This window comes from Bombus affinis, chromosome 10 (genome assembly GCF_024516045.1).
Source record: "Bombus affinis isolate iyBomAffi1 chromosome 10, iyBomAffi1.2, whole genome shotgun sequence".
Classification (NCBI taxonomy): Eukaryota; Metazoa; Arthropoda; class Insecta; order Hymenoptera; family Apidae; genus Bombus; species Bombus affinis.
In genome coordinates, this window is record NC_066353.1 from 7,143,745 (window position 1) to 7,165,259 (window position 21,515).

General features: G+C 48.5%; 4 protein-coding genes and 1 long non-coding RNA gene across 7 annotated transcripts; 3 read left to right on the forward strand and 2 right to left on the reverse strand.

Annotated features, from left to right (window-relative positions):
* The first annotated feature begins 469 nt into the window (after positions 1 to 469).
* LOC126921004 (ankyrin-3-like) lies at positions 470 to 4,369 on the forward strand. Its single transcript, XM_050732124.1, has 5 exons — positions 470 to 619; positions 1,396 to 1,739; positions 2,309 to 2,549; positions 2,617 to 2,860; positions 3,056 to 4,369. Exons 1-5 carry the CDS (start codon positions 593 to 595, stop codon positions 3,607 to 3,609), a joined length of 1,410 nt encoding a protein of 469 aa, XP_050588081.1. The 5' UTR covers positions 470 to 592; the 3' UTR covers positions 3,610 to 4,369.
* LOC126921028 (uncharacterized) lies at positions 2,314 to 5,825 on the reverse strand. The gene is made up of 2 exons (XR_007712219.1): positions 5,174 to 5,825; positions 2,314 to 5,035 (listed from the first exon to the last, which is right to left on the reverse strand). It is a non-coding gene; the product is annotated as an uncharacterized LOC126921028 (long non-coding RNA).
* Positions 5,826 to 6,016: 191 nt separating this feature from the next.
* On the forward strand, positions 6,017 to 8,078 carry LOC126921003 (NADH-ubiquinone oxidoreductase 49 kDa subunit). The gene is made up of 4 exons (XM_050732123.1): positions 6,017 to 6,296; positions 6,433 to 6,881; positions 7,002 to 7,473; positions 7,566 to 8,078. The coding sequence occupies exons 1-4, from the start codon at positions 6,181 to 6,183 to the stop codon at positions 7,969 to 7,971; spliced, it is 1,443 nt and encodes a 480-aa protein (XP_050588080.1). The 5' UTR covers positions 6,017 to 6,180; the 3' UTR covers positions 7,972 to 8,078.
* Positions 8,079 to 9,488: 1,410 nt separating this feature from the next.
* LOC126921001 (scavenger receptor class B member 1) lies at positions 9,489 to 18,595 on the forward strand. Of its 3 annotated transcripts, none has more exons than XM_050732121.1 (6): positions 9,489 to 9,507; positions 14,271 to 14,608; positions 15,250 to 15,747; positions 15,842 to 16,040; positions 16,432 to 16,640; positions 17,086 to 18,595. In XM_050732121.1, the coding sequence occupies exons 2-6, from the start codon at positions 14,297 to 14,299 to the stop codon at positions 17,341 to 17,343; spliced, it is 1,476 nt and encodes a 491-aa protein (XP_050588078.1). In that variant the 5' UTR covers positions 9,489 to 9,507; positions 14,271 to 14,296; the 3' UTR covers positions 17,344 to 18,595. The 3 variants fall into 3 exon arrangements, with proteins under 3 accessions (XP_050588078.1, XP_050588076.1, XP_050588077.1); XM_050732119.1 differs by lacking the exon at positions 9,489 to 9,507 and adding an exon at positions 9,514 to 10,559; XM_050732120.1 differs by lacking the exon at positions 9,489 to 9,507 and adding an exon at positions 11,492 to 13,288.
* LOC126921002 (scavenger receptor class B member 1-like) lies at positions 18,517 to 21,297 on the reverse strand. Its single transcript, XM_050732122.1, has 4 exons — positions 20,336 to 21,297; positions 19,969 to 20,243; positions 19,560 to 19,812; positions 18,517 to 19,464 (listed from the first exon to the last, which is right to left on the reverse strand). The coding sequence occupies exons 1-4, from the start codon at positions 21,002 to 21,004 to the stop codon at positions 19,132 to 19,134; spliced, it is 1,530 nt and encodes a 509-aa protein (XP_050588079.1). The 5' UTR covers positions 21,005 to 21,297; the 3' UTR covers positions 18,517 to 19,131.
* Positions 21,298 to 21,515: the final 218 nt, after the last annotated feature.

A 21,515-nucleotide genomic window follows, 5' to 3' on the forward strand; every position in this document is an offset into this window, starting at 1 on the left:
TTGCCTAAACAAACAATTCTATACGCACCGTGTAAATGTAAAAGGGATTTTGCTACGAGACGGAGGCCCGTAAATACGCTGATGAATCTCGCGTGATTGGAACTCGTGTGCCGTTGATTCGATTTAGCATCGAGCCACGGTTGAGAAGAGATGCTCAGTGAACGGACCGAGACAGCTAGAGCGATAATGACTGGACAGTTTATCTCGACGTACGGACATGAATGCCGACTCGCCAAAGACGCGTGCATCGATTTTGATTTCGATCGGCGAAAACTCGAGAGGATGCGAAGCAAGCTGTGAAGAAAAAGAATAGATAGAGAGAGAGAGAGAGAGAAACGTCGATGATACATTGGGAAAATTCGAAAGAAATGAGATTGTAAAACGGAGGATCGAAGAAAGAGGCGAGAACAAGAGTACTCGACTTCGAATCGAGTTCTTCGAAACGAAAATTGCGTAGTTGTCGCGAACAGATGATTTGGTGCGCACACTCCCGCGCGTTCCCTTTGTGTTATTTTCGGGCGGAATCACCGTTCAAAGCTTTAAATAGGACCGACTTTCCGACAAAGAAGACAGTTTACAACATCGATTCTACATGCTGGAACATCGCAGAGTATTCACCGTGAGTAAATAACCATGAACGAGATTTGCGAAAGAAACGTCAAACGCGACATTTTCTCCGATCACGCGTAATTTAGAAAGACTGTCGCACTAACGTTTTTCTCTTTCACCTCGAATCGTCGCGTGGCGTCGCGTCGTATCATCGTGTCCATGCTGCGTCTCGCAAGTAGTTGCGTTGCATCGCATCTTCGCGTTCTATCTTGCCTAAAAATCGACGAACCAACAATTCCATTCTACGTATGTTTCGAGGCGTGTGAAGGTGAAGGGTGAAAGAAAAGAATGAACGAGCGGCAAGAAGATGCGGGTTCGACGGACAAAGTATAAGATCGAGGACGCAAAATGGTGTAAGAAAGAAGAGCAAACGGTAGTAGAGTGGTTCCCGAAGAAAAATAGGCTAGGCGATGTTTCTCGATCGGCTCGATCGACGCGCTTCCGATATCATCGCCAAAATTGTATCACCACTTTGGCACGGTCTCGACGCGGCGACGTTCGAAACAGTCGAGATCTCGATCGTTCCGTCGGAGAGCAAATCGTATCTGTTGCGGTTGGTTCGGTGATTCACGCGCGCGAGAATCAAGCGACACTGCGCGTCGACTCGAGGCTGAACGAGCAATAAACACGGCGACCGTAGAATCGGGAACTGGACAAGTACTAGATGGAAGTGATGTGACCGTAAAATGTTTTTTTTTTTTGCAGCTGAAAAATTATAGCGATAAGGAGAATCCGTGACTGTACAGTTAATCCTTGTTTTTTGTTGATTTCCACTATGCGCAACAGATGCCTTCGGAATGCATCGCCAATCCATTGCAGCGAGAGCTAGCCGATGCTATAATTCGATTGCAATCGCTCGACGAGATTCGAATCCTGCTGGCCTGCGGAGCAAAGGCGAACGAACCTGTAACGCAGGGATTGAGGCCGTTGCATTACGCCGTGTGGCAGAGGTACACGGAAGCGGCTCAGTTGTTGCTGGTACGTGGCGCGGACATCGATGCGACCGACGAATGTGGCTATTCGGCGTTGCATCTTGCTGCTGAACATGGTTATTTGGATTTAGTAAAAGTATTGCTCGAGCATGGTGCCAAAGTCGATCATAGACCGGAAACCGGAGAACTTTTTCCAAGGTACGACGATCTCTTTTTGTCTTCTTCTTTTTTCTTCCATCTCCTTGTTATCCACCTTCTTTCCTCTCTGCCTCTTTCTCGTTCGCCCTTTGTGGAGCCTTTCTTTTCTCTGCTAATTTCTCTAATCTGTTTATCAATGTTTATTCGTGCTACGCTAGTCACGATGCATTTGTCGATCTTGATCGACAAACACCAACCAATCGCAATTGTACGGATAGCGTAGCTGACGTCGATGCGTGATCTTTTGATGAGAAATTAATTGTCTTAACGACCTTGGAGCGGGAGCCAAAGATTAGCCGCTTTCCATACTATGAATTCCTATCGCTAGATTTAATTACATCTCTCTGTATACGCGCATAAAATTGTCGTCATTTATTTTTATCGATGTTAAGAAACGATGGATGGTAGAGGGAGACGAGGAGGTGGAGCGGGAGGGAGGGAAAACGGGAAACGATCGAGAAAGAAGAAACCTAGCTAAAGAAAGGGAAGAAAACGGACTGGATAATATTAAAATTAGAGGATAGAGAGAATAGAATGGTTAACGGTAAGATCTACGATGATCTGCGCAGGACAACTTTGTGCGACGAACCGCTGCGGCTCGCTTTGAAAAATCGGCACGTAGAGGTGGCCAGAGTTCTGCTGGAAGCTGGCGCGAATCCGAATAAAAGATACTTCTTTGGATCGGAAATTAATCTGGTCTCTCCGTTGGATCTGCAATGCATGGAGTTGTTGTTAGCGTTCGGGGCTCAACCGAATACGCGGGATCGCGCTGGACTCACACCGTTGATGAAAGCGGCGAGACTGCCACAGGTAAATGATCGAGATGGCGAAAACCGAGAGCTATATTTATTGGATGAGAACGTGGTGTTCGTGTCAGGGTATAGCTTCGGTGCTGCTTCTGCTGAGCTACGGAGCTGACGTTAATTCGATGGCCGATTCGCGACACGACTACCGGACTGTTCTGCATTACGCGATCCTCGGCGGCGATCCGACGGTGATCGATCTGCTGCTAAAGCAAGGCGCTCGTCTCGATCTCGGACCCGAATATCAGAAACCCACGGCTCTCGACCTGGCCATTTTGAAAGGAGATCCCTCGTTGGTACAAATGCTGTTGAAATCGGGTAAGTTCACGCGTTCGTGCTTGTCTCGACTCACCATCTAATATCACCGTGCATCCGCTGCCTTTCTGTACAAAAAATCCTCCAATTCCTCGCTTGATCGCACGATAACTTCATCCTATGGCATAAGTAGAATATATCTAAAGTTGTTTTAAACGATCTCTGGATAACGTTGCGACTAAACGATTTCGAATTTAGGTGCTGATGTGAACGCTACCTCGCCGATCATCGGATCGCCTCTTCACGTTGCCTGCGCGGACAACATTCCGAATAGACTGGAAATCCTGTCAATGTTGCTGGAACGAGGAGCGGACCCGAACTTGGTGATACGCAGCGACGAAGGTCCCTCGTTGAGACCGGTTCTCGCGGAATACGTCGCTTCGAACGAGAATCCTTCGGTCGAGGTGGTAGCCCTTTTACTCAAATACGGGGCAAGAGTCGTCATCAAGACGCAGTTCCGCGACCCTCACGGCATATTGAACTCTCTTCAGAACACGGCTGATAAGCCACGATTGTTGAAGGCGTTGTTGGAAGCGGCAGAAAGTTTCGATCCTTGCATGATAAGAAGATCGAGTAGTTTGACAGATGCACAAAAGGCACTTGTGATGGAAGCAGCACGGACTCCATTGCCTTTGACTCATCAAGCCAGGCTAATAGTTCGCAAACTTTGCGGTACTAAATTGCCCAAAATTGTTCATACGCTACAATTACCTCAGTCGTTGCATCGCTATCTTCTCTATGATTTTCACTGATCGTCGTCGGATCCAATCGACGTCTCGTTGCGGCTTTCTGTTCGCAACATGATCGTATCGTATCGCACATGGCGCAAGCGTGCTATTGTTTCTCCTCCTTGTTCGTTGCGCTCGGTCACCATCGCTGCCTCTCTCGTCGACTCTTTCGTCGCTGCGTTGTTCTCGCTATTCTTGTCTATTCGTTGATACGATTCGTTTGAAATTATCGGTTCGCATGTCTCGGTGTTGTTTGACCTAGCATGTTTAAGGAACATGTGCATTTCGTTCGAACGTATTTCTCACCGTGCTTGACAAATATAGCGATCGATGTCGACTGGTGCATCTTTTCATTCTGATTCTGAGCGTTCGTCGTCGATGTACTATCCATTTGATCGGAATTATGAAAGAAGATACAGAGTCGAATTCTATTCCTACGAGGTATATATTTTCATTTCAGATGGATGTTTCATTTGCGTCATTCATGATCGAAGATCGTGTTCGTGATTTTTACGTACACTCGCACTATTCCTTTCCTATCAGCGACTTATCCGCTAAACTTTTGTATATTTATTTAGCACGCGTCCTCATATTTGTAAATTTGTATATCCGCGTAAATAAGATAAGGGCCTGTATAGCGCGGATGTGCGTGTGTACGTTTGTCATATGCGTAGCCGTACTTATACATATACTTACATGTGTCATTGTATATACATGTTTTGCACACTTGTGGCGCTGCACAAGATTTACGAGATGAAATAAAATAAACGATATCTCTGTCTTATATTGTATATCATGACTAAAGAAACCGTCTCGTTTCACGAACGCTGAATATGCCATTCTTTGTACAAAGTGTTTCGAATAATTCAAAAAATATGTAAAACGGAACGAAACGATTGAAATTGAATGGAATGGGGAACGGACGGCAGACGAAAAATGGTTGGAGAGAGGGAAACAAGGTATCGCGTGTAAATCTGGAAAAAAGAACATATATAGATGTAGAAAAAAATGTGTAATGTGCGTGTGTGCGACAGGCACAAATATACGTAGCTGGGTTGCCCACGAAATGCAACGCGTGGAATGTTGGCCAGTGATAGTGTGACGTCGATTCATTCTCAACTATCTCATCTTACCCTTTCTTATTCCATCCTCGAAATAGCAACCCCGATACGGTGACCCGCGTCAAAGCATTGGCAATCGGTTGCATCAGCGTGAAAATTGCGAGTACGAACATGCGCAATTGATTGCTTATACGAATCTCGAGATATATAATAATTCTATTTTTCTTCTTCAATCTTTTTCTCATACAACGAACACAATGATAAATTTATTTCTTTTTCTGATGTATGTACTTATCGTGCATACATCTACTTACAAGTACGCGCGTTTCTTTTCTAAACGCAGCTCATCGAGAGATCGCAGTTGCGATAATTTTTCACCCGTTAAATATCTTGAATAAAAAAGAAAAACGATATATATATATATATAATACGTATATACAAATGAATATGTATATGTACATGATACATATATCGATTAGGAAATGTCATAAGACGTAAAAAGATAGACGAAATGAAATGATACGTACAAGTGTATACGGGTTCAGCTGATTTCCCTCCATATCGATCAAATGACATACTCGAGTTCATTCGCGGTTTAAACAAATAATCATATCGATAATCAGAATCAAATTGAAAAGAAGGCGTAGGAATGTCGCTGTTTCGACGAATCGCGTGACACTTGCATCCAAACTCATAATTCTAATTCTGCAATTTATCGACGTTTGTTCGTACCTGATGTCCTTATTACGCAAAATATTTCCATATTCTTGTAGTGATAGATGTTCTGTCTCAACTTTGTATAGTATTCAGCTTCTGCTTATTCGATATCGATATGATCAACTAAATACTTAAGAAATATGAATATATGTATATACATACAATATATGTACAATATTTTCAGATAAAATGGAAGATGATTGCTGTCTAAACGAAAAAATGTTTATGCGTGATTCTTTCTCTTTTTTCGTACGTGTATTCTGAATTCGTAGGAACACGGTGACTAAGCTCTTTCGTACGAATATTACGACGATAAACGATATTTCTAGCAGCCTATGTAATATACCGAACAGACACATTTAGTTACATAATATAAATACACAAATCGTTGAATACATTATTACAATTATCATCATCGTACAAACAAGAGTGTGGACGATGCATTTACGTACATATGCATAAACAAATAGGTACAAGCTAAACGAAGAAATTGGGGTAAGATGCGATGCGACAATAGCGGTATTCACGCTGTGTCGTACGAAGACATGATTTTATCGAATCGAGATATTGCCGATTATCGATTTACAGCCGATCGAGAGTAGGGTTACTTCGAGTCAAGTCGATTTAAAGCGATACGAAATGAAAGTACTATAGAGGATGCTGACAGGGAGGTGGTGGCTAACAATAGGTAATTATATTAATAGGAAGAATAATATTACATGTAAGAGAAAACGTAAAAGAGGAGGTGAGGAGGAAGAAGGAATAGAGAAGTGTATGGTTTGAACGATACGCTAAAGCAATACCATTTGAAGCGACAATGGCTGTCAGGGCGTTTGGATCTCTTCTACGCTTTAATAGGTTATCGACTGGAATATGGGACGAGAAAGGAAATATTCTTGCCAAGAGGATGGAAGCGTTGGTTAACGTTGAAAGGTAAGCTTAGCACAAATTGCTTCCAATTTTTACCAAAGCCGTTTATATGTTTGGTTATGTAATGATATTATAACCTATAAGAAACAGTTATGTATTCTAACGCAAAGTTACAAAGCAAGTATTGGAAATATTGCAGCCAACGACGAGGCGCGCATCAGTGGTTTCCAAACAAAGAGGACTACGAACATTTCTTAAAACAAGAAAATAGCAAAATACTTGTACCCGAAGACAAATTGCCTGAAATGAGATTACGTTGGAATGAGATGCCACGCAGCTCAGCGGACTCGTTATCAACGGACTATCGAAACGTTGTAATCAATTTTGGTCCTCAGCATCCAGCAGCACACGGAGTATTACGGTTAATCCTTGAATTGGATTCTGAATATGTAGTACGCGCAGATCCTCATATAGGTCTTTTACACCGGGGTACAGAGAAATTGATCGAATATAAAACATACATGCAAGCTTTACCTTATTTCGATCGTTTAGACTATGTTTCCATGATGTGCAACGAACAGTGTTTCTCCATGGCTATCGAGAAATTATTGAATATCGAGGTGCCCTTACGAGCAAAATATATCAGAAGTAAGTGACTGACATTTGTGAAATACAGTATTGACGAGGGGTGAGAGAAGGAGAGCGAAAGAGACATATAGAGAGGTAAATAAAAGTTGGTTCGGTTAAAGTCATTCGTTTTTGTTTTAGCTCTATTCGCAGAGATCACAAGAATCCTGAACCACATTATGAATATTGGAACACACGCTCTTGATATAGGAGCTATGACACCGTTTTTCTGGCTGTTCGAAGAACGAGAAAAACTGATGGAATTTTACGAACGCGTGAGTGGCGCTCGTATGCACGCGGCTTACATTCGTCCTGGTGGTGTTGCTTTGGATATGCCGTTGGGTTTAATGGATGACATATACGAATGGGCGTCCAAGTTCGGGGAACGATTAGACGAAGTGGAGGATATGTTGTCCGAAAATAGAATATGGGTCGGACGTACAAAGGACATTGGAACGGTAACGATGCAGCAGGCGTTGGATTGGGGCTTCAGCGGTGTGATGCTAAGGGGTTCCGGAATAAAGTGGGATATAAGGAAAAAAGCACCATACGATGCGTACGATTTAGTCGAATTTGACGTTCCAATTGGTGTAAATGGAGATTGTCTCGATCGGTAATAAAAAGATGAGAATGGAAAGAAGATAAAGATCACCTATCGTAGCTCGCGATAAATCGTTGATCGAACCTTTCCGCCGTTTTTTTTAGATATCTGTGCCGCATGGAGGAGATGCGTCAATCATTACGAATCATTTATCAGTGCTTGAATCAAATGCCGGAAGGTGAAGTGAAAGTCGACGATGCAAAGATCGTACCTCCTAGAAGGGAAGAAATGAAAACTAGCATGGAAGCGTTGATACATCATTTCAAGTTGTTCACTCAAGGATTCCAAGTGCCTCCTGGAGCTACGTATACTGCGATCGAAGCGCCAAAGGGAGAATTTGGCGTTTATCTTGTCAGCGATGGTAGTAGCAAACCTTACAGATGCAAAATCAAAGCACCGGGATTTGCTCATTTGGCAGCCATGCGTCACATGGCTCCTGGTTGCTTCCTCGCCGATATTGTGGCAATTATCGGTACCTTGGATGTAGTATTCGGTGAAATCGATAGATAAACCGTTCGTCTTGTTTCTTCGTTAAATATATCTCGTACGTAGAAAATAAACGTATTTACATAGATGAGAGAAAAATAAGGAAAATATAACGTATTCGTTACTGTTTAGGTCGAGATGTCTGATGATATATTGTCCCCTTATCCTTACCTATAATATAACTCATGTTGCAGATGTTTGATTTTAGCCGAAAAGAATCGAAGAATAAGGGCGGAAAGGACGAAAGACGGGAGGGGAGGGGTTAGGTGGACTGGTTGGTTGGAAAAAGCAGGAAGGAGGAAAATCTATTCGTGGTATACGCACGTGGATGAAGTAATAATGCCGCGTTACTTGTAGCGCGAACAATGTCATTCGCCATTTACGTAATATATTTGAACAAACACGATTCTACGAATAATCTAACATTATCACGATCGTTTCCGGGTTGTCCGAGATGCCCGGAAATGTCTTTTCATTTCCACGAAATTACAGGGATTAGTTTCCAACCAAAGGGTCAAGGTGTTCGTTGTTCGTGATCCCGGAATGTATCGGACAAGGGCAGAACGTTCGTTACACAATTATTCGATGGCAATTATGTACTCGTTCGCACCAATGAACGCTCCGTTTCGTCCGTTCCCTTGCATGCGCCTTATCCATCCTTCCTCCCTATTACCAGCTTGCAATCGCTCGAATTATAGAGGAAGATTTTACACGTTCTTTCCATTGAATTATACAATCGAGTATATTAATTCCGCGAATTATCGTTTTTTAGCGGTATCATTTTCGCATTAGAAGCGATTAATGCGTTCATGAACGTTCCCGCGATCTTTCCACTACATCCGTTCGTATGATTATTCTACTATGCTAAACGTTTTGACGCGCGAGTCGATGCAAACACGACGACTCGATGGAAAAGTAGAAGACGTAGGGAACAAAAAGTCGGGGAAGAGCGAAGCAGAGAATGCAAATTGCAAAGAGACAAGGTAATGGTAGATCGTAGAGAAGGGAAAGGGCCGATAAGGACGAGTGGTCGGCATTGCGTATGATGGGCTGCGACGACGGTACGTCAAAGTAGATCTAGTAGGTAGAGGTGGAAAAGTAAGTGGCAGAGGTGGGTAGAAGAACAGCGGCGAAAAGTGAACCAGCAAAACGAGAGAGAGAATGGATGACACGATGTAGGATGTAGAACGCGAAAACGAGATGAGGCGAGACCAGAGAAGGAAGAGCGACGAACGAGAAGGGGAGGAATTGGCTGGTAAGAAATCGTGGGAGGAGTGAGGGAATGTAGTCGTAATGTAAAAGTGGAAAGAGAAAGAGAGAGCGGCAGAGAGAGAGAGAGAGAGTGTGTGTGTGTGTGAGAGGGAGGGAGGGAGGTGGATAGGCAAAGGTGATGGCGACAGCGCGACGCGAGGAAGAGTACAACGGAACGAAGAAACGAAGGAAAGAGCGGATGAATGGAGACGAAACGAAGAAGGAAGAGCGGAGAAGTGGAAAAGGAGTGGGGCAATGATAAATCGTTCACCTGAACCGCATGCTCGCCGTTCAGGATCCAGTGGAACGGTAAGAGAGTAGTAACGAACGTTCTTTGGGTTGTTCGTCGAGCAGTGTATCGGCTGACCTCGCAGCGAACGTTTCGCTCGGCGACGTAACGCAGATTTCCGCTCGATTTCCCTCGAGATCCTGCGTAGTTTTAGTTTCATTCGCGATCACCGCACGAGCGTAAGTCGGCCGCGATTATTTGAAAGATCGAAGCTCAATCGGTGCCCGCGTTCGGTCGTTTTGATTTCGAGCGCGCGCGCGCGCGCACAAACGCACGCACGCGCTCCCCCGTGTTCGACATACGTATATCAGGAGCGGATAAAAGCAGTTCCGTCGTGGTACAAAGAAGAAATCATCGTTGTTTTACCGTTGGTCGCGCGGTCGTCCTAGGTATCGGTGTAAAAAGGCGGGTTAACTGACTGACTAGAGAGAAAGAGAGGTGAATCGTAGTTTGGCCGCGTTATACCGCGTATTTGCCGTAGATCGTCTACCGTACAACGGAGCGGTATCGTTGGTTCGTTGGCGACGTGACGCACCGCCAGTGGCACACTTGTCGCTTGGAAAGGAGAATAGACTTTCTCCTTCTCGTCGTTCTTCGCACCACCGCCGCCTTTCCTCTCGTTCTTCTATAGGAAGCATCGCGGTCAAATCAAAGGCTTGGACGTCGACGACGACAACCGTAACCACAACGACGACGAAGACGAGAACGAAGACGACAGCGGGGGCGACAGTGACGACGGCGAGAACGAGGGTGAGGACGAGTACGAGGAACGAAGCTAGAAGGAATATCCGAACGAGAAGCGAAAAACGAAGACGCGAAAAGAAACGCGGCGGCGCGTCTGATGAAGAAAAGAAGAGAACTTGTATCAAAACCAAATAAAAAGATCGTGCAGTGAGCGTGTCGATCGTTAGAGAGACGGTAATCGAGGGATAGCACCGAGCCGAAAGGAGAAAAGAAAGAAGAGAGTAGGAAGAAGAGATTGAGAGAGAAAGAGAGAACGATCGGTTGATCAAGATGAGAGTACATCGTGGGATTTGCGCGAAACTCCAAGGAGGATTCCTTAGGCGATGGTGTAAGTAATCGCGAGGATGTAACGTTTTAAAGCAGGCTAAAGTTGAAACCAGAGGAGAAACGGTCTGTCCGTTATGATGTAGTCGGCTCGATCGCGCATCGCCGTTTCATAGGCCACGAGGGGCCAATGTTAACGAGACATTTAAAGACGTTGTTACCGGCGCCATACAGGCATCGCGCTCTCGCTGCGTTTTTAATTCAATTTAGCGAACGTGTCATCTCGTACGCTTAGCTCGCGATGATTCACCGTGCGTTGCGCCGTATTCGTCGTGTCGTACCTCGAATCGGATCGAATCGGATCGGATCGGATCGGATCGGATCGGATTGTGTCAGGTTGCGATTTTCAACGAAATTTCAAAGGAAAATCGATCGCGACGATGAAAATCCGGCGGGCGTGAGCGCGAGTCGAAGTCTAGCTTACTTTCACTCGAAGACCGGGAGTTTCGAACGCGAATGCCGTGTGCAGCGATTCACTCTCGTTCGAATACATATCAGCGAGCAACGAACAGCTAGGATTTGCTAGAAAGAGATTGAAAGTTGGCGAGAATCGGCGTAAAATATGAGAAAAGTCGAGCGACGAAGAAGATGCAAGAAATTGATGCTAGCCGATAAACTGGTGCGATCGACCCGCGTTTCGCGGAGCTTACGAGTATCGGTTTCGTATCGGAAAAGAAATAACATCGAAGGAGTCGGGTTGGGGCGAATAAGTCGAGGGGGGAAGATGCAGAGGGAACTCGTTATGTTCGCGCGTACGATTCCGGGAACTCGTTTGGTTTGTCTCTGACGTGCATCGTCTAGTTATGCAATTTTCTGGCTCAATATCCATTTACCGTGCCTTCAACGGAATCGTCCGACGTCTCGGCGATCCGTCAAACGATGACAGAAAACCGGCGCAAAGACGGAACGATAATTCAGGTTGAATCGGACCGATCGTAGTTGGTTTCGTCCGTTGAGCGTGAAACCTTCCGAGTAAGAGCAGGAAGCGTACGAGCTTATATAATCGCGAGTAATTGCCGGTTTGTACGCGTAGGTAGGTGCATAGGTTCGGCGTTTGAAAATCGAAGAGGGTTACGTGGGTTCCGAGGAGGATGATACTCGCACGATGCTCGACTCGATGTTTCCAGGTTTTTGCCGTAACAAGCAGTTTCTGCGGTCTGTGAAGAAATTCGCGATCACCCGGGTGCGTCGTTTCCATAGCTTGTCATCGTCGAGCTTGTTTCGTTGATCTTCGATGGATCGATTTTCTCGCGATGGAACGTAACGCGACACGATACCTTGATACTGGAACGAGCGAGAGAGAATCGAACGGTATGGAAAGGAATGGAACGGAATGCAACGATGGGGAAGACAGAGGAAAGGGAGAATCGTGCGTTGCACGCGGTAGCTACGAGCTCTCTCTCTCGTTCCAAGTCGTACGTGTCGCGATTACACCGACTAGTCGATCGAGCGAACGCGTTACATTCCTTTCGAGTTAATATCGTCGGCTCTGGCGGCAAGGGAGAGAGCGAGAAGTTGGACGCGAACGCGGTTAATCGATGTCGGATAGCGCGGTTGGTCGTCGGCCGATGGTCGATGGTCGATGGTCGATGGTTTGCTCGACGGGAAAATTTGGAGGTCGCGACGCTGCGATATTCCGTGTTAGCTAGCGATCGATCGAAAGGAACTCGATCGAGAAAAAAAGTTGCTCGTTGGGGACTGGTGTCGGCAACTTACTCGGTCCGTTTACTCGTGCCGAAGGTGAACCGCTCTCGCGGAACGCGACCTACGAAATTCCATTCTCGCCTCGATTTTGCCAGTTGCGTAAACGAACGGTCGAGCGTGCGCGTGCACTACACGGTGCACGCACACCCGTTGACCGGCGCTTCGCGTGATCGCGCTTTCACCTAGGTGCAATTTCTTTGGTGGTACGCGCAATCCTCCTCCGTCTCCCATGAAAGAGTAATCGAACGCAAATAAAAGCGACACCGATGATCGTAACTCGTACGATTAGACTTAGCGCGAAACAATCGTGCGTCGTTTCGCGTTTCTACGACCGCGAAACGGCTACGTTTTGCGAGATTTTGCCAGGTAGCTTTACGAGGCTGTACGACGGCACGGGCAAACGTGGCTTTCTCTCTTTTGTAGTCCGTTCGATCGGAACGTCATTTTTCCTCGTTGTTTGGTGTCCGTCCACTAGCGAATCGGTAGTTGCGCAAGAAGATTCGTGACGCGGGAACGTGGAACGCGGGCTCGTTCTTTTCCGTCGACTCGATGGCCTCGTCGATGTCATCGATGATATTTGTCGATTTGGCATTTCGGCTGATCGGGCGGTTCTGCGTTCACCGAGCAAACGACAAAACGCGACGTGTACGCGTACCACGAAGGCGATCGAACGTTGCGCGCGCTTGGACGGACGGATGTTGGTGGTCGCGACCTTCGTCGCTGGGTCGCTACCGGCGATGTTTAACAGCGAGACGATGCGCATCGCGTATGTATAAGCGAGCGATTCTGCTTCAGACCGATCTTGGAGCCGGTGGCTCGATGATCGTCCGTCACGATCGTAGCTGAATTCGAAGGCTGAGCGCCGCAAGGTCGTCGATGTGGAAAACGCGCACGAGCCACGATCGGTCGTGTTCGAGGGAAGCGTTTGCCGTACGAGACGGTGCAAACTTGGTCGACGATTCGCTCCGACCTCCGAGCGCGCGTCGGCTTTTGAAATCGCCGAAGCTTCGCGTCGAAAAGTAGAACACGGTAAGCAAAGTCGTTACGTCGAGCGTCGTAACGCGTCCTGGCGATCTTTCGAAAGTTCGATCGCGAGGTCACGATGTTACACGCGACGACTCCAAGGATTTTGTAAGGTCGGACGCGTGACGTCCGCGACTCGGTAAGCCGTGCCTCGCATGTCCGATGCGTGCTTCTTCTCGGCACTGCGTTTCTTTTCGTTGCGTTTTACAAGCCGGGCTCACCGTTTCTTCGCTCGCAGATCGAACGCCGACGAATCGATCGAGTTCCAATCGGTCGGTCGAACTGGCCACGAGGTTAGCCACGCGAGCCAAACTTTGTACTCCGTATGAAAATTGAAAAAGTAGGACCGTTCGTTTCGAAGGTCACCGCTCGTACCACTTGCGTCTTTCGCGTTACGTGATTGGAAAATTAACCGACGCGACGTTGGCTAGGTGCGTTAACGCGCTCCATCCACCGATCGATCGATTGGAACGTTACGCTATCGACTCGTTTCGTAATCGTTTCGAAAATCGTATCGAGTTCTTGAACGAAACGAACGAACCCGACTAGTTTCAGCGCGATGAAAAATTTGCCGTGGAATCTACGGTGATACTCGTTTCTCGATTCCTGTTTAGACCCGCGCGAATAAATTATCGTCTTTGCGAATCGAGGATATCGTGGAATGGCGAGCGGTAAGTTGGCGCGATGTCGTGTCGCTGCAGGCGTCGGTATCGTTACCGTTGGCCTTTCGATTTTTGGTCGCAACTCCGATTCCGAATGGTTTAGATGCGAAGAACGCGAACGCGAATACGGAAATTGACCGAGAAACGGTAAAATGGCCGTGTTGCGAGATAGAAACGCGACGATTTCGACGAGAAGCGGGGCATAGTGGGAGGGCGAGGGGAGGCTGGGGACGACCGAGATTGCGAGGCGACGCGACCCGACCAACTTTCTTTCCTTTTCCTCGAGCGTACGCAACGCGCGACTAACGCGTCTACTTTGATCGCAGGGGCAGCGGTGGCTGTCGGGGCATTGATGATCATCGTTGCCGCGATTTTGGCTGCGGTCTTTCCAAAATTGGTCGACGTTTTGCTGAACAGAGAGATCGCCCTTCGAGATGGTGGCCGCACGTTCAACTGGTGGAGGGAACCTCCGGTGTCGCCTCGATTGAGCGTCTACATTTACAATGTGACGAACGCCGATGAATTTTTAAACGATGGCGAGAAACCAGCATTGGTGGAACTCGGGCCGTACGTGTACACGCAACACTGGGAAAAGGTCGACGTAAAATTCAACGATAACGATACGTTGTCGTACAAAATGAAGAAGGAGTTCGTTTTCGTACCGGTGAGCCTGCCGATCTCTATCCATACCTAACCGCGTTTCTTCTCGCGACGATAAAAGTAAGGGGAAAAAAACAAAAGATCTCAGTGGTCTGAGACTGAGAAGGAGAGAGAGGTAGAAATAGAGGATACGTTAGATTTGAATCGTAGCTGGGGTGTAAGGGGAGAGCATAGCGGCAGAGCGTAGCAGAGAGCGGGCAAGGTAGTTTCTCGTTTCGTAGGAGACTAGTACGGAGAGTAAGTTTGTTCGCGCGGTGTGACGTAACGCTCTATGTGTTGGTAACGATCAACGCGAATTGAGTAAGATCGTAATAGCGGAGCAACGCGCTTCCGCGAATTAAAAGCAAAGGTGTACGGGAACGACGAGGTGCGTTCGGTCGACGTGGCACGATTCTCCGCGAGAGGTGTGCGTCGCACGCGTTACACCTTCTTTCCCAGGATTGTTACTTTTGCGGGCAACGATAACAATATGGGTCGCTAGCGAGTGCGAACGATCGAACGCAATATGTTTGTCGGCGGCGTACACGCGGTAGCGTTCGCGTAGGAAAGGGGAATCGTAGCGCTATCCCAGGAGAACCGCGAAAACGTGGTTTCCACGAATAACGGCCGCGTGGAAAACGAATCTTATCGGAGGAATATTTGCAGGAACTGTCGGTCGGCTCGGAAGAGGATTTGGTCGTGGTGCCGAACATACCGATGCTTTCGGCCACCACCCAGTCCAAGAATGCAGCGCGTTTCTTGAGGTTGGCGATAGCCTCGATCATGGACATACTGAACATAAAGCCGTTCGTCGAGGTTTCGATCGGTCAACTGCTCTGGGGCTATGAGGACCCGTTGCTCAGATTGGCCAAGGACGTGGTTTCGAAGGATCAAAAGTTGCCGTACGATCAATTCGGTTTGTTGTACGGGAAAAACGGGACAACGCCCGACTGGTATACCATCTACACCGGCCAAGAAGACATCGGTAAATACGGAATTCTGGACAAGTGGAATGGAAAGAGCAGCCTGGGCCACTGGACCACGGCGGAATGCGACAGCGTCGCCGGTAGCGACGGAAGTATCTTTCCGCCACGCATCACCAAGCAGACGGTGCTGAAAGTGTTCGACAAGGATCTTTGCAGGGCATTGCCCCTGGTGTTTAAGGTAACGCGTGGTCGCAGCGATAAAAGTAGGGGCATCCCCTCTTCCAGCATCGAATCGCTCGTTCGCACGTGGTCGTTTGCCTGATTCGTTTCAGGAGGAGGTGACCATCGCTGGTGGAGTACCCGGGTATAGGTTCGTGCCCGCGAACGGCGCGTTCGCTTCTCCGAACAGAGTGGCGACGCAGCGATGTTTCTGCCCAGCGGGTCCACCTTGCGCTCCCGAGGGAACCTTCAACGTCTCGCTCTGCCAGTACGATTCGCCGGTGTTGCTCAGTTTTCCGCATTTTTACCTTGGTAAGATGGCGGCCGATCTACGATACTCGCGGTTAACATACGTATATCCGTGCTCGTTACGTCCGCATCTGTTATCTCGTTGTATCTGTTGCCTCCACTCCGGCTCGTCGTAATCCTCTCGCTCTGGCAAACACGAATTCACAGACGAATTCGGTCGGCGCGGGGCCGGTGGGGCGCGCGTGAGAACTTTTCTCGCTCGGGGAAATCGTCGGCGGTACGTACGTTGAATACGGTTTTGAATACGGTTGATGAAATCGAGCGGGTTTCGCGAGCTACGAGCTACGAAGAACTGAGAACTGAACGGCGGCTGAGAACTCGCGGTCCGTGCACGATCGGGCCTTTTTTTCCCAAAACTAACTTTCACAAATGTCGTTCGAACGACGATTTTCAGCGGATCCGTCGCTTCGAGAGTCGGTAAGCGGAATATCGCCGCCGGACGAGGAGAAGCATCAATTCTACATCGACGTTCAACCGATGATGGGCACATCATTGAGAGCGAAAGCAAGAATTCAGATAAATCTGGCGGTGAAGCAAGTGCGGGACATTAAGCACGTCGCCTCGTTCCCGGATATTGTTTTCCCGATCATGTGGTTCGAAGACGTGAGTACATCGATGGCGTACCGGGTTCGATCGTTTCACCGTTGTTTCTATCGGTCGGGACGGATCGATCGCGTGAAAAGGAGCTACGATGGGGCAGCGATTAGCCGCGACGTCGGTGACGGTGACAATGGCCGTAGCGACGATGCCTATATATTCCATCTATATGGCTAAATATTCGTGACGATAATATGGAAGGAGTACGCGGGGTCGCGTCGCTCGACGCCTCAACGCGTGATTCATTTCGATGGAATGACCGTTCGTGTCGATAATTCAGTATGTACGCACGGTTGCGGTTGTCGCCTCCCCACATGCTCATCGTCGTTGCTTCGTCGTAGCTTTATCGTCGCTACATTATCGCGCTTTCGGTCGAATGACACGACGGCCACCCGGCCGGAATCGATCGCGCCGCGCTAACGATGTTATTCTGCATTCTTCCGTTACCCAGGGCATCGACGAACTTCCGGCAGAGATGCGAAGCCTGATGAAGATGGCCGTGGACGTGCCACCGATAGCTCGAGCAGCGGTATCCGGAGCTCTGGCAGCGATCGGAGCGATCGTTTTGATAGGAGCGCTGCTGTGTCTGGCGCGCGCCGCCAAACGACAAGAGAAGCTGCACCTCACCAATCCGTTGCCTTCGAACGCGACCGCGGGCAAAACCGGTCAGCTGAATCCGGCTTTCCAGAATTCATCCAGTTCCAAGTAGATCGTCCGGTTGCTCGGTCGGCCGTTTCTACGTCCTGCGATCTCGACCGTGTACGCGTTATGTTTTCGCCTTGGCAATTTTCCAAGGGATACAACGATCGAGAGAGCGAGAGACGTATAGAGAGAGATATATAGCGAGCGAGAGAAAGAGAGAGAGAGAGTGAAACAATTAGAATCGCTGCGTAAGAATCGTTTCGGTCTTGAATCGCTGTCGTTGTCGTCGTCGTCGTCGTTATAGTTGCCGTTGTCGTTGTCGTTGTCGTTACCGTTGTCGTTGCCGTTGCCGTTGTCGTTGTCGTTGTCGTTGTCGTTGTCGCTGTCGTTGTCCTTGTCGTCGTTCTTATTCCCTCTTAGAGAAAAGGGGAGAGGACAATCACGTTGTTTCGCGTAACGATAACGTTTACCTTTTACGAGGACTTTCGCCGGGTAGTAGTATAACGACGGCCGGCCGTTCCACGCTTTGTTCACGCGTATATTCCACTCGAGCAACACCTCGGTTTCCACCGAATCGTTCGCGTCTTTGTAGATTTGCGCGAATTTAAGCGAACGAGATTTCAGTGCGCGTGTGCGCGCATGCATACGCGCGTACAACAAGAGGAGAGCAATTACGAGATCGTGCGAACAGGAGAAGGGAATTAGGAACAGAGGTGGGGTGGAAAAGTAGTAGGAAGAAAGTACGGACGAATTTCTATCGTGGAACGTGCTCCATCGTCCGGACGAATTATCGTCATCGATGGCCGATTTATCGAAGACCGTGTGCGTCAGCGATCGATAAAGATTCTCGTCTCTCGTTACCGTACATGAGAAAATCCTTCCGTCCAACGTGCGCTCGATCGAGTGCGCGAGATCAGACGCGAGCCAAGTCGTCGTCCTCGGACTTTGACATACTTGGTGGCCGTCGAGATCTAATTGTTATTCATTTACCTTCGTTTATTTGTATTTCGTTGTAAACACGTTATTCGAGATAGACTACGTTTAGATTTCTAGATGAATTTAGTTTTTTACGATGCTGTAAAGGGGGTGGAGAGGAGGTGCGGGAGAGGTAAAGAAAGAGAGAGGGAAAGCAGAAGAAGGGGAAGAAATTGGATAAGGAGGAGGAGGAGGAGGAGGAGGAGGAGGACGAGGAAGAAGAGGAAAAAGAGGTGGAGGAAGAGAGAAAAATAAAGTAGCCAAATAGTTTTGAAATCGGATCGATTGGAGACGATTTCGAACGACGTCGTGGAAATTTACAATAAAACCGTGTGCGACAAGTATTTGTTTATCGGTTGATTTCGCGGATAAAAGTCGGTCGATACGGTCGCGAAAGCTGTCGCAGATGTTGCGATAAACGTTTAAACGTTGACGATCGAAGGAGGCGGGAAAGACGACGAAAACGTTTATCTGGTTTCTTCGAAGTTGTCGTTGAATGCGACCTAGGTTATCGGTACGCCGAAACCGCGGAGAGGCATCGAAGCGGAACGCGCGTGGTACTCGCGGCTGCAACGGGCCTTTGTTTGTCTTTTCGAAGCGATTTTCCTCGGATAATCGAAGAACGCGCGAGGACAAACGCGTACAGTTGTTACGATACGATAGCGGGGGGGAGGGAGTGTGGGAGTAGACCGAGGATAACGATTGGACCGTAGCGATGATCGCGCGATCCGAGCGCGTAATAGCGACCTCTTTGCACGATCGCGCGATCGATCTTTATTCGAACTGACGCGAAATAATCGTCGGGGCCCAAGGTTGGCGCCAAGACAAGCGATCGGTGGTATATATTAGCCGAACACGGACAAGGTAGGTAGCTGAACTGTCAAAGCCGATCGAGTTCGGTTCGGTCGACGCCCGGTTTCGCGTCGTTCGATTCGTCTTCTCTCTTCAAAGCGGCGAGAAAAGCACCGAACGAGATGACGACACCGACCAGGCTGCACCATTGAAATCCGGCCTCGATGGCGTTCACCAGGTAGTGACCGCGATAAAATATCTGGCGAATCGATTCCGGCAGATCGTCCATTCTGGTGTCGACCCAGATCAAGGGCAGGATCGAGCCGTCTTCGAGTTTTCCCGAGAACGGCATGCCAACCGCTTTTCGTACCTCCAGATTCAGCTGAAATCTCATTCTGGTAGCCACTGTAACGCCCAAACGCTGAAACGAATACGTTCGCGTAAGCCGGAAAACGAGTTTGCACGTAGACGTTCGGTGGTAAGAACGCGAGTGGCGTCCCAGTTCGAAATACCTACCGAATGCAGATCCACGTAGCTATCGTGATGTTCCTCTCGGGGTGTCAGTCCTTCGATCTTCTGGAACAAGGATTCGTCGCCCGAGTAGAAATGGGGAAAGGAGACGATCAACGGTGATCCGGAGTTGCAAGCGGAAACGTTCAACGTTCCAGCCGGAGGGCATATTCTGGTGATCGAATCGTGCGATTCCTTCGGGCAAAAGCACGAGTCTTTGCTGCGGCTCGACGTGAAAACGTTGCTCGGTAATTTGTACCTATGACGATGATTCGACCGATGAAGCGTTTACAGCGACGACACTTTTGCTTTCGGATCGGTAAGTAGTTACTCGACTAGGAATGGAACAGCGGATGGAACAGCGGTTGGAACAGCGGAGCGCGTGCAAACACGGAGACGAGCGGCACGAACTCACCTTAAAGTGGGAATACCGTTGGAGAAGCTGCGACGCTCGTAACGAAACGGCAATTGCCTGCAAAACTCTTTCGCGTAGACGTAAAGCGTGGCGTTTGGCTGTTCGATCCAGTCCGGTGGAAACATGCTGCCGTCGGTACCGTAGATTCGGTCGCATTTCTCGTCTTCCCACACTGGACGACTTTCGCGTCCATTGATTCGCTGGATCAGCCCGAGATTGCGAAGATCGTCGATTCCCGTGTGCATCGTGATGCGATCCGCGTTCAAGCCGCTTCTCTGCAACACGCCGCGGATACACACGCATAGACAACAAAACAGCGTATATGGAACAGCGGGGTTGCGCCGCATAAACGCAAGTATATACGTACGAATGCCAGAATACCAAATTTATCGTAGGGTAGGAACTTTCGCGACGGTAGAAACCGTTTGCCCATTTCGAACAGTTCGTCTTCGTAGCCCCAAAAGAATTCGCCGGCCGGCAATTCGAGAAACGGTTTGGCGCGTAACTTCAAGCCAGCCAGAAGCATCGTGAAACCGATTTGCAGCAGGTAGTTGAGATCTCGGGAATACGCGAGCGTCGACATGAGCAACACGTTCGGTACGATCACCTTCTGACTTTCCGATTTCCCGGCGATCCATTCGAAGCTCCTCTTCTCCTGATACGTGACCGTTCGATTCTCGTCGAGGCGGACGTTCGCTCGGCTGAAATTCTCCCGATAGACGAACGGGCCAATCTCTTGCACCTTCAGCTTGCTCGCGTTTCCGCTTTCGAACTCGTGCACGTTCGTATAATTGAAAACGTAAACGTTGATTCGAAGGCCGACCGGCGGCCGTTGCCACATCAGAAACGTCGGCGTGCCGTTCCGTAGCTCGAGATTCGAGAGAATCGCGTCGCGAAACACGCTCGTGCACCAAAACAGAACGAACGTCGCGAGGCTGATCAACGCGGCGAATCCGTATACCAATCTGGCTCGCCGTTTTCGCGATCCTCCGTTCAAGCTTCTTCGAATCGTCCACGTTATATTCTTCTCTCCCATGGCGTCACCTTCGCCGCCTTCTCTCGATCGTTTCTCCTCGATTCGAAGTTGGCGCGTTCGCGCTTTCAAGCCAACCCAGCGTCCCGCTCTCGATTCCGTCTAGCCTTTCCTACTATTCAATTTCAAAGTCGCCCACCCTTTCTCTCTTTCTCTCGTTGACCGACGAACGCCAGCAGCCAGCAACCAGCAACCAGCACCGCCTACCTTTCTGTCCGATGCGAGACGCTGCTGCGTTCCGTTGATTTTCGACGCGTTTTCCACGCTTTACTGAGCTTTACTTCCACGTTTCCGCGGAACGACCACGACGACGTACAAAAATCTCCCCACCTTTCTTCGATTCATCGATAACCTCCTCGTAGCGGTGATGACCCTCGTACGCCGCCAAACTTGGGATATTCTTCGAATCCGTGCACAGACCATCGAAAAATATTCACTGCCTTGCCCCGCGTTTTACATACCCAAACCTATCGCGCCTATCTCGCGTTTCCTTCTTTCCCTCTTTTCTCTTCTT

Excerpts from the sequence above, each read along its gene's own strand:
- LOC126921004 (XM_050732124.1), top strand. The coding sequence starts at position 593 with ATGCTGGAACATCGCAGAGTATTCACC. Across the intron at positions 620-1,395 it reads AACATCGCAGAGTATTCACC|ATGCCTTCGGAATGCATCGC; the intron begins GTGAGTAAATAA and ends TATGCGCAACAG. Across the intron at positions 2,550-2,616 it reads AAGCGGCGAGACTGCCACAG|GGTATAGCTTCGGTGCTGCT; the intron begins GTAAATGATCGA and ends TGTTCGTGTCAG.
- LOC126921003 (XM_050732123.1), top strand. The coding sequence starts at position 6,181 with ATGGCTGTCAGGGCGTTTGGATCTCTTCTACGCTTTAATAGGTTATCG. Across the intron at positions 6,882-7,001 it reads ACGAGCAAAATATATCAGAA|CTCTATTCGCAGAGATCACA; the intron begins GTAAGTGACTGA and ends TTTTTGTTTTAG. Across the intron at positions 7,474-7,565 it reads AATGGAGATTGTCTCGATCG|ATATCTGTGCCGCATGGAGG; the intron begins GTAATAAAAAGA and ends CGTTTTTTTTAG.
- LOC126921001 (XM_050732119.1), top strand. The coding sequence starts at position 10,502 with ATGAGAGTACATCGTGGGATTTGCGCGAAACTCCAAGGAGGATTCCTT. Across the intron at positions 14,609-15,249 it reads AGGAGTTCGTTTTCGTACCG|GAACTGTCGGTCGGCTCGGA; the intron begins GTGAGCCTGCCG and ends GAATATTTGCAG. Across the intron at positions 16,641-17,085 it reads CGATCATGTGGTTCGAAGAC|GGCATCGACGAACTTCCGGC; the intron begins GTGAGTACATCG and ends TCCGTTACCCAG.
- LOC126921002 (XM_050732122.1), bottom strand. The coding sequence starts at position 21,004 with ATGGGAGAGAAGAATATAACGTGGACGATTCGAAGAAGCTTGAACGGA. Across the intron at positions 20,244-20,335 it reads AATTTGGTATTCTGGCATTC|AGAAGCGGCTTGAACGCGGA; the intron begins GTACGTATATAC and ends GGCGTGTTGCAG. Across the intron at positions 19,813-19,968 it reads AACGGTATTCCCACTTTAAG|GTACAAATTACCGAGCAACG; the intron begins GTGAGTTCGTGC and ends TCATCGTCATAG.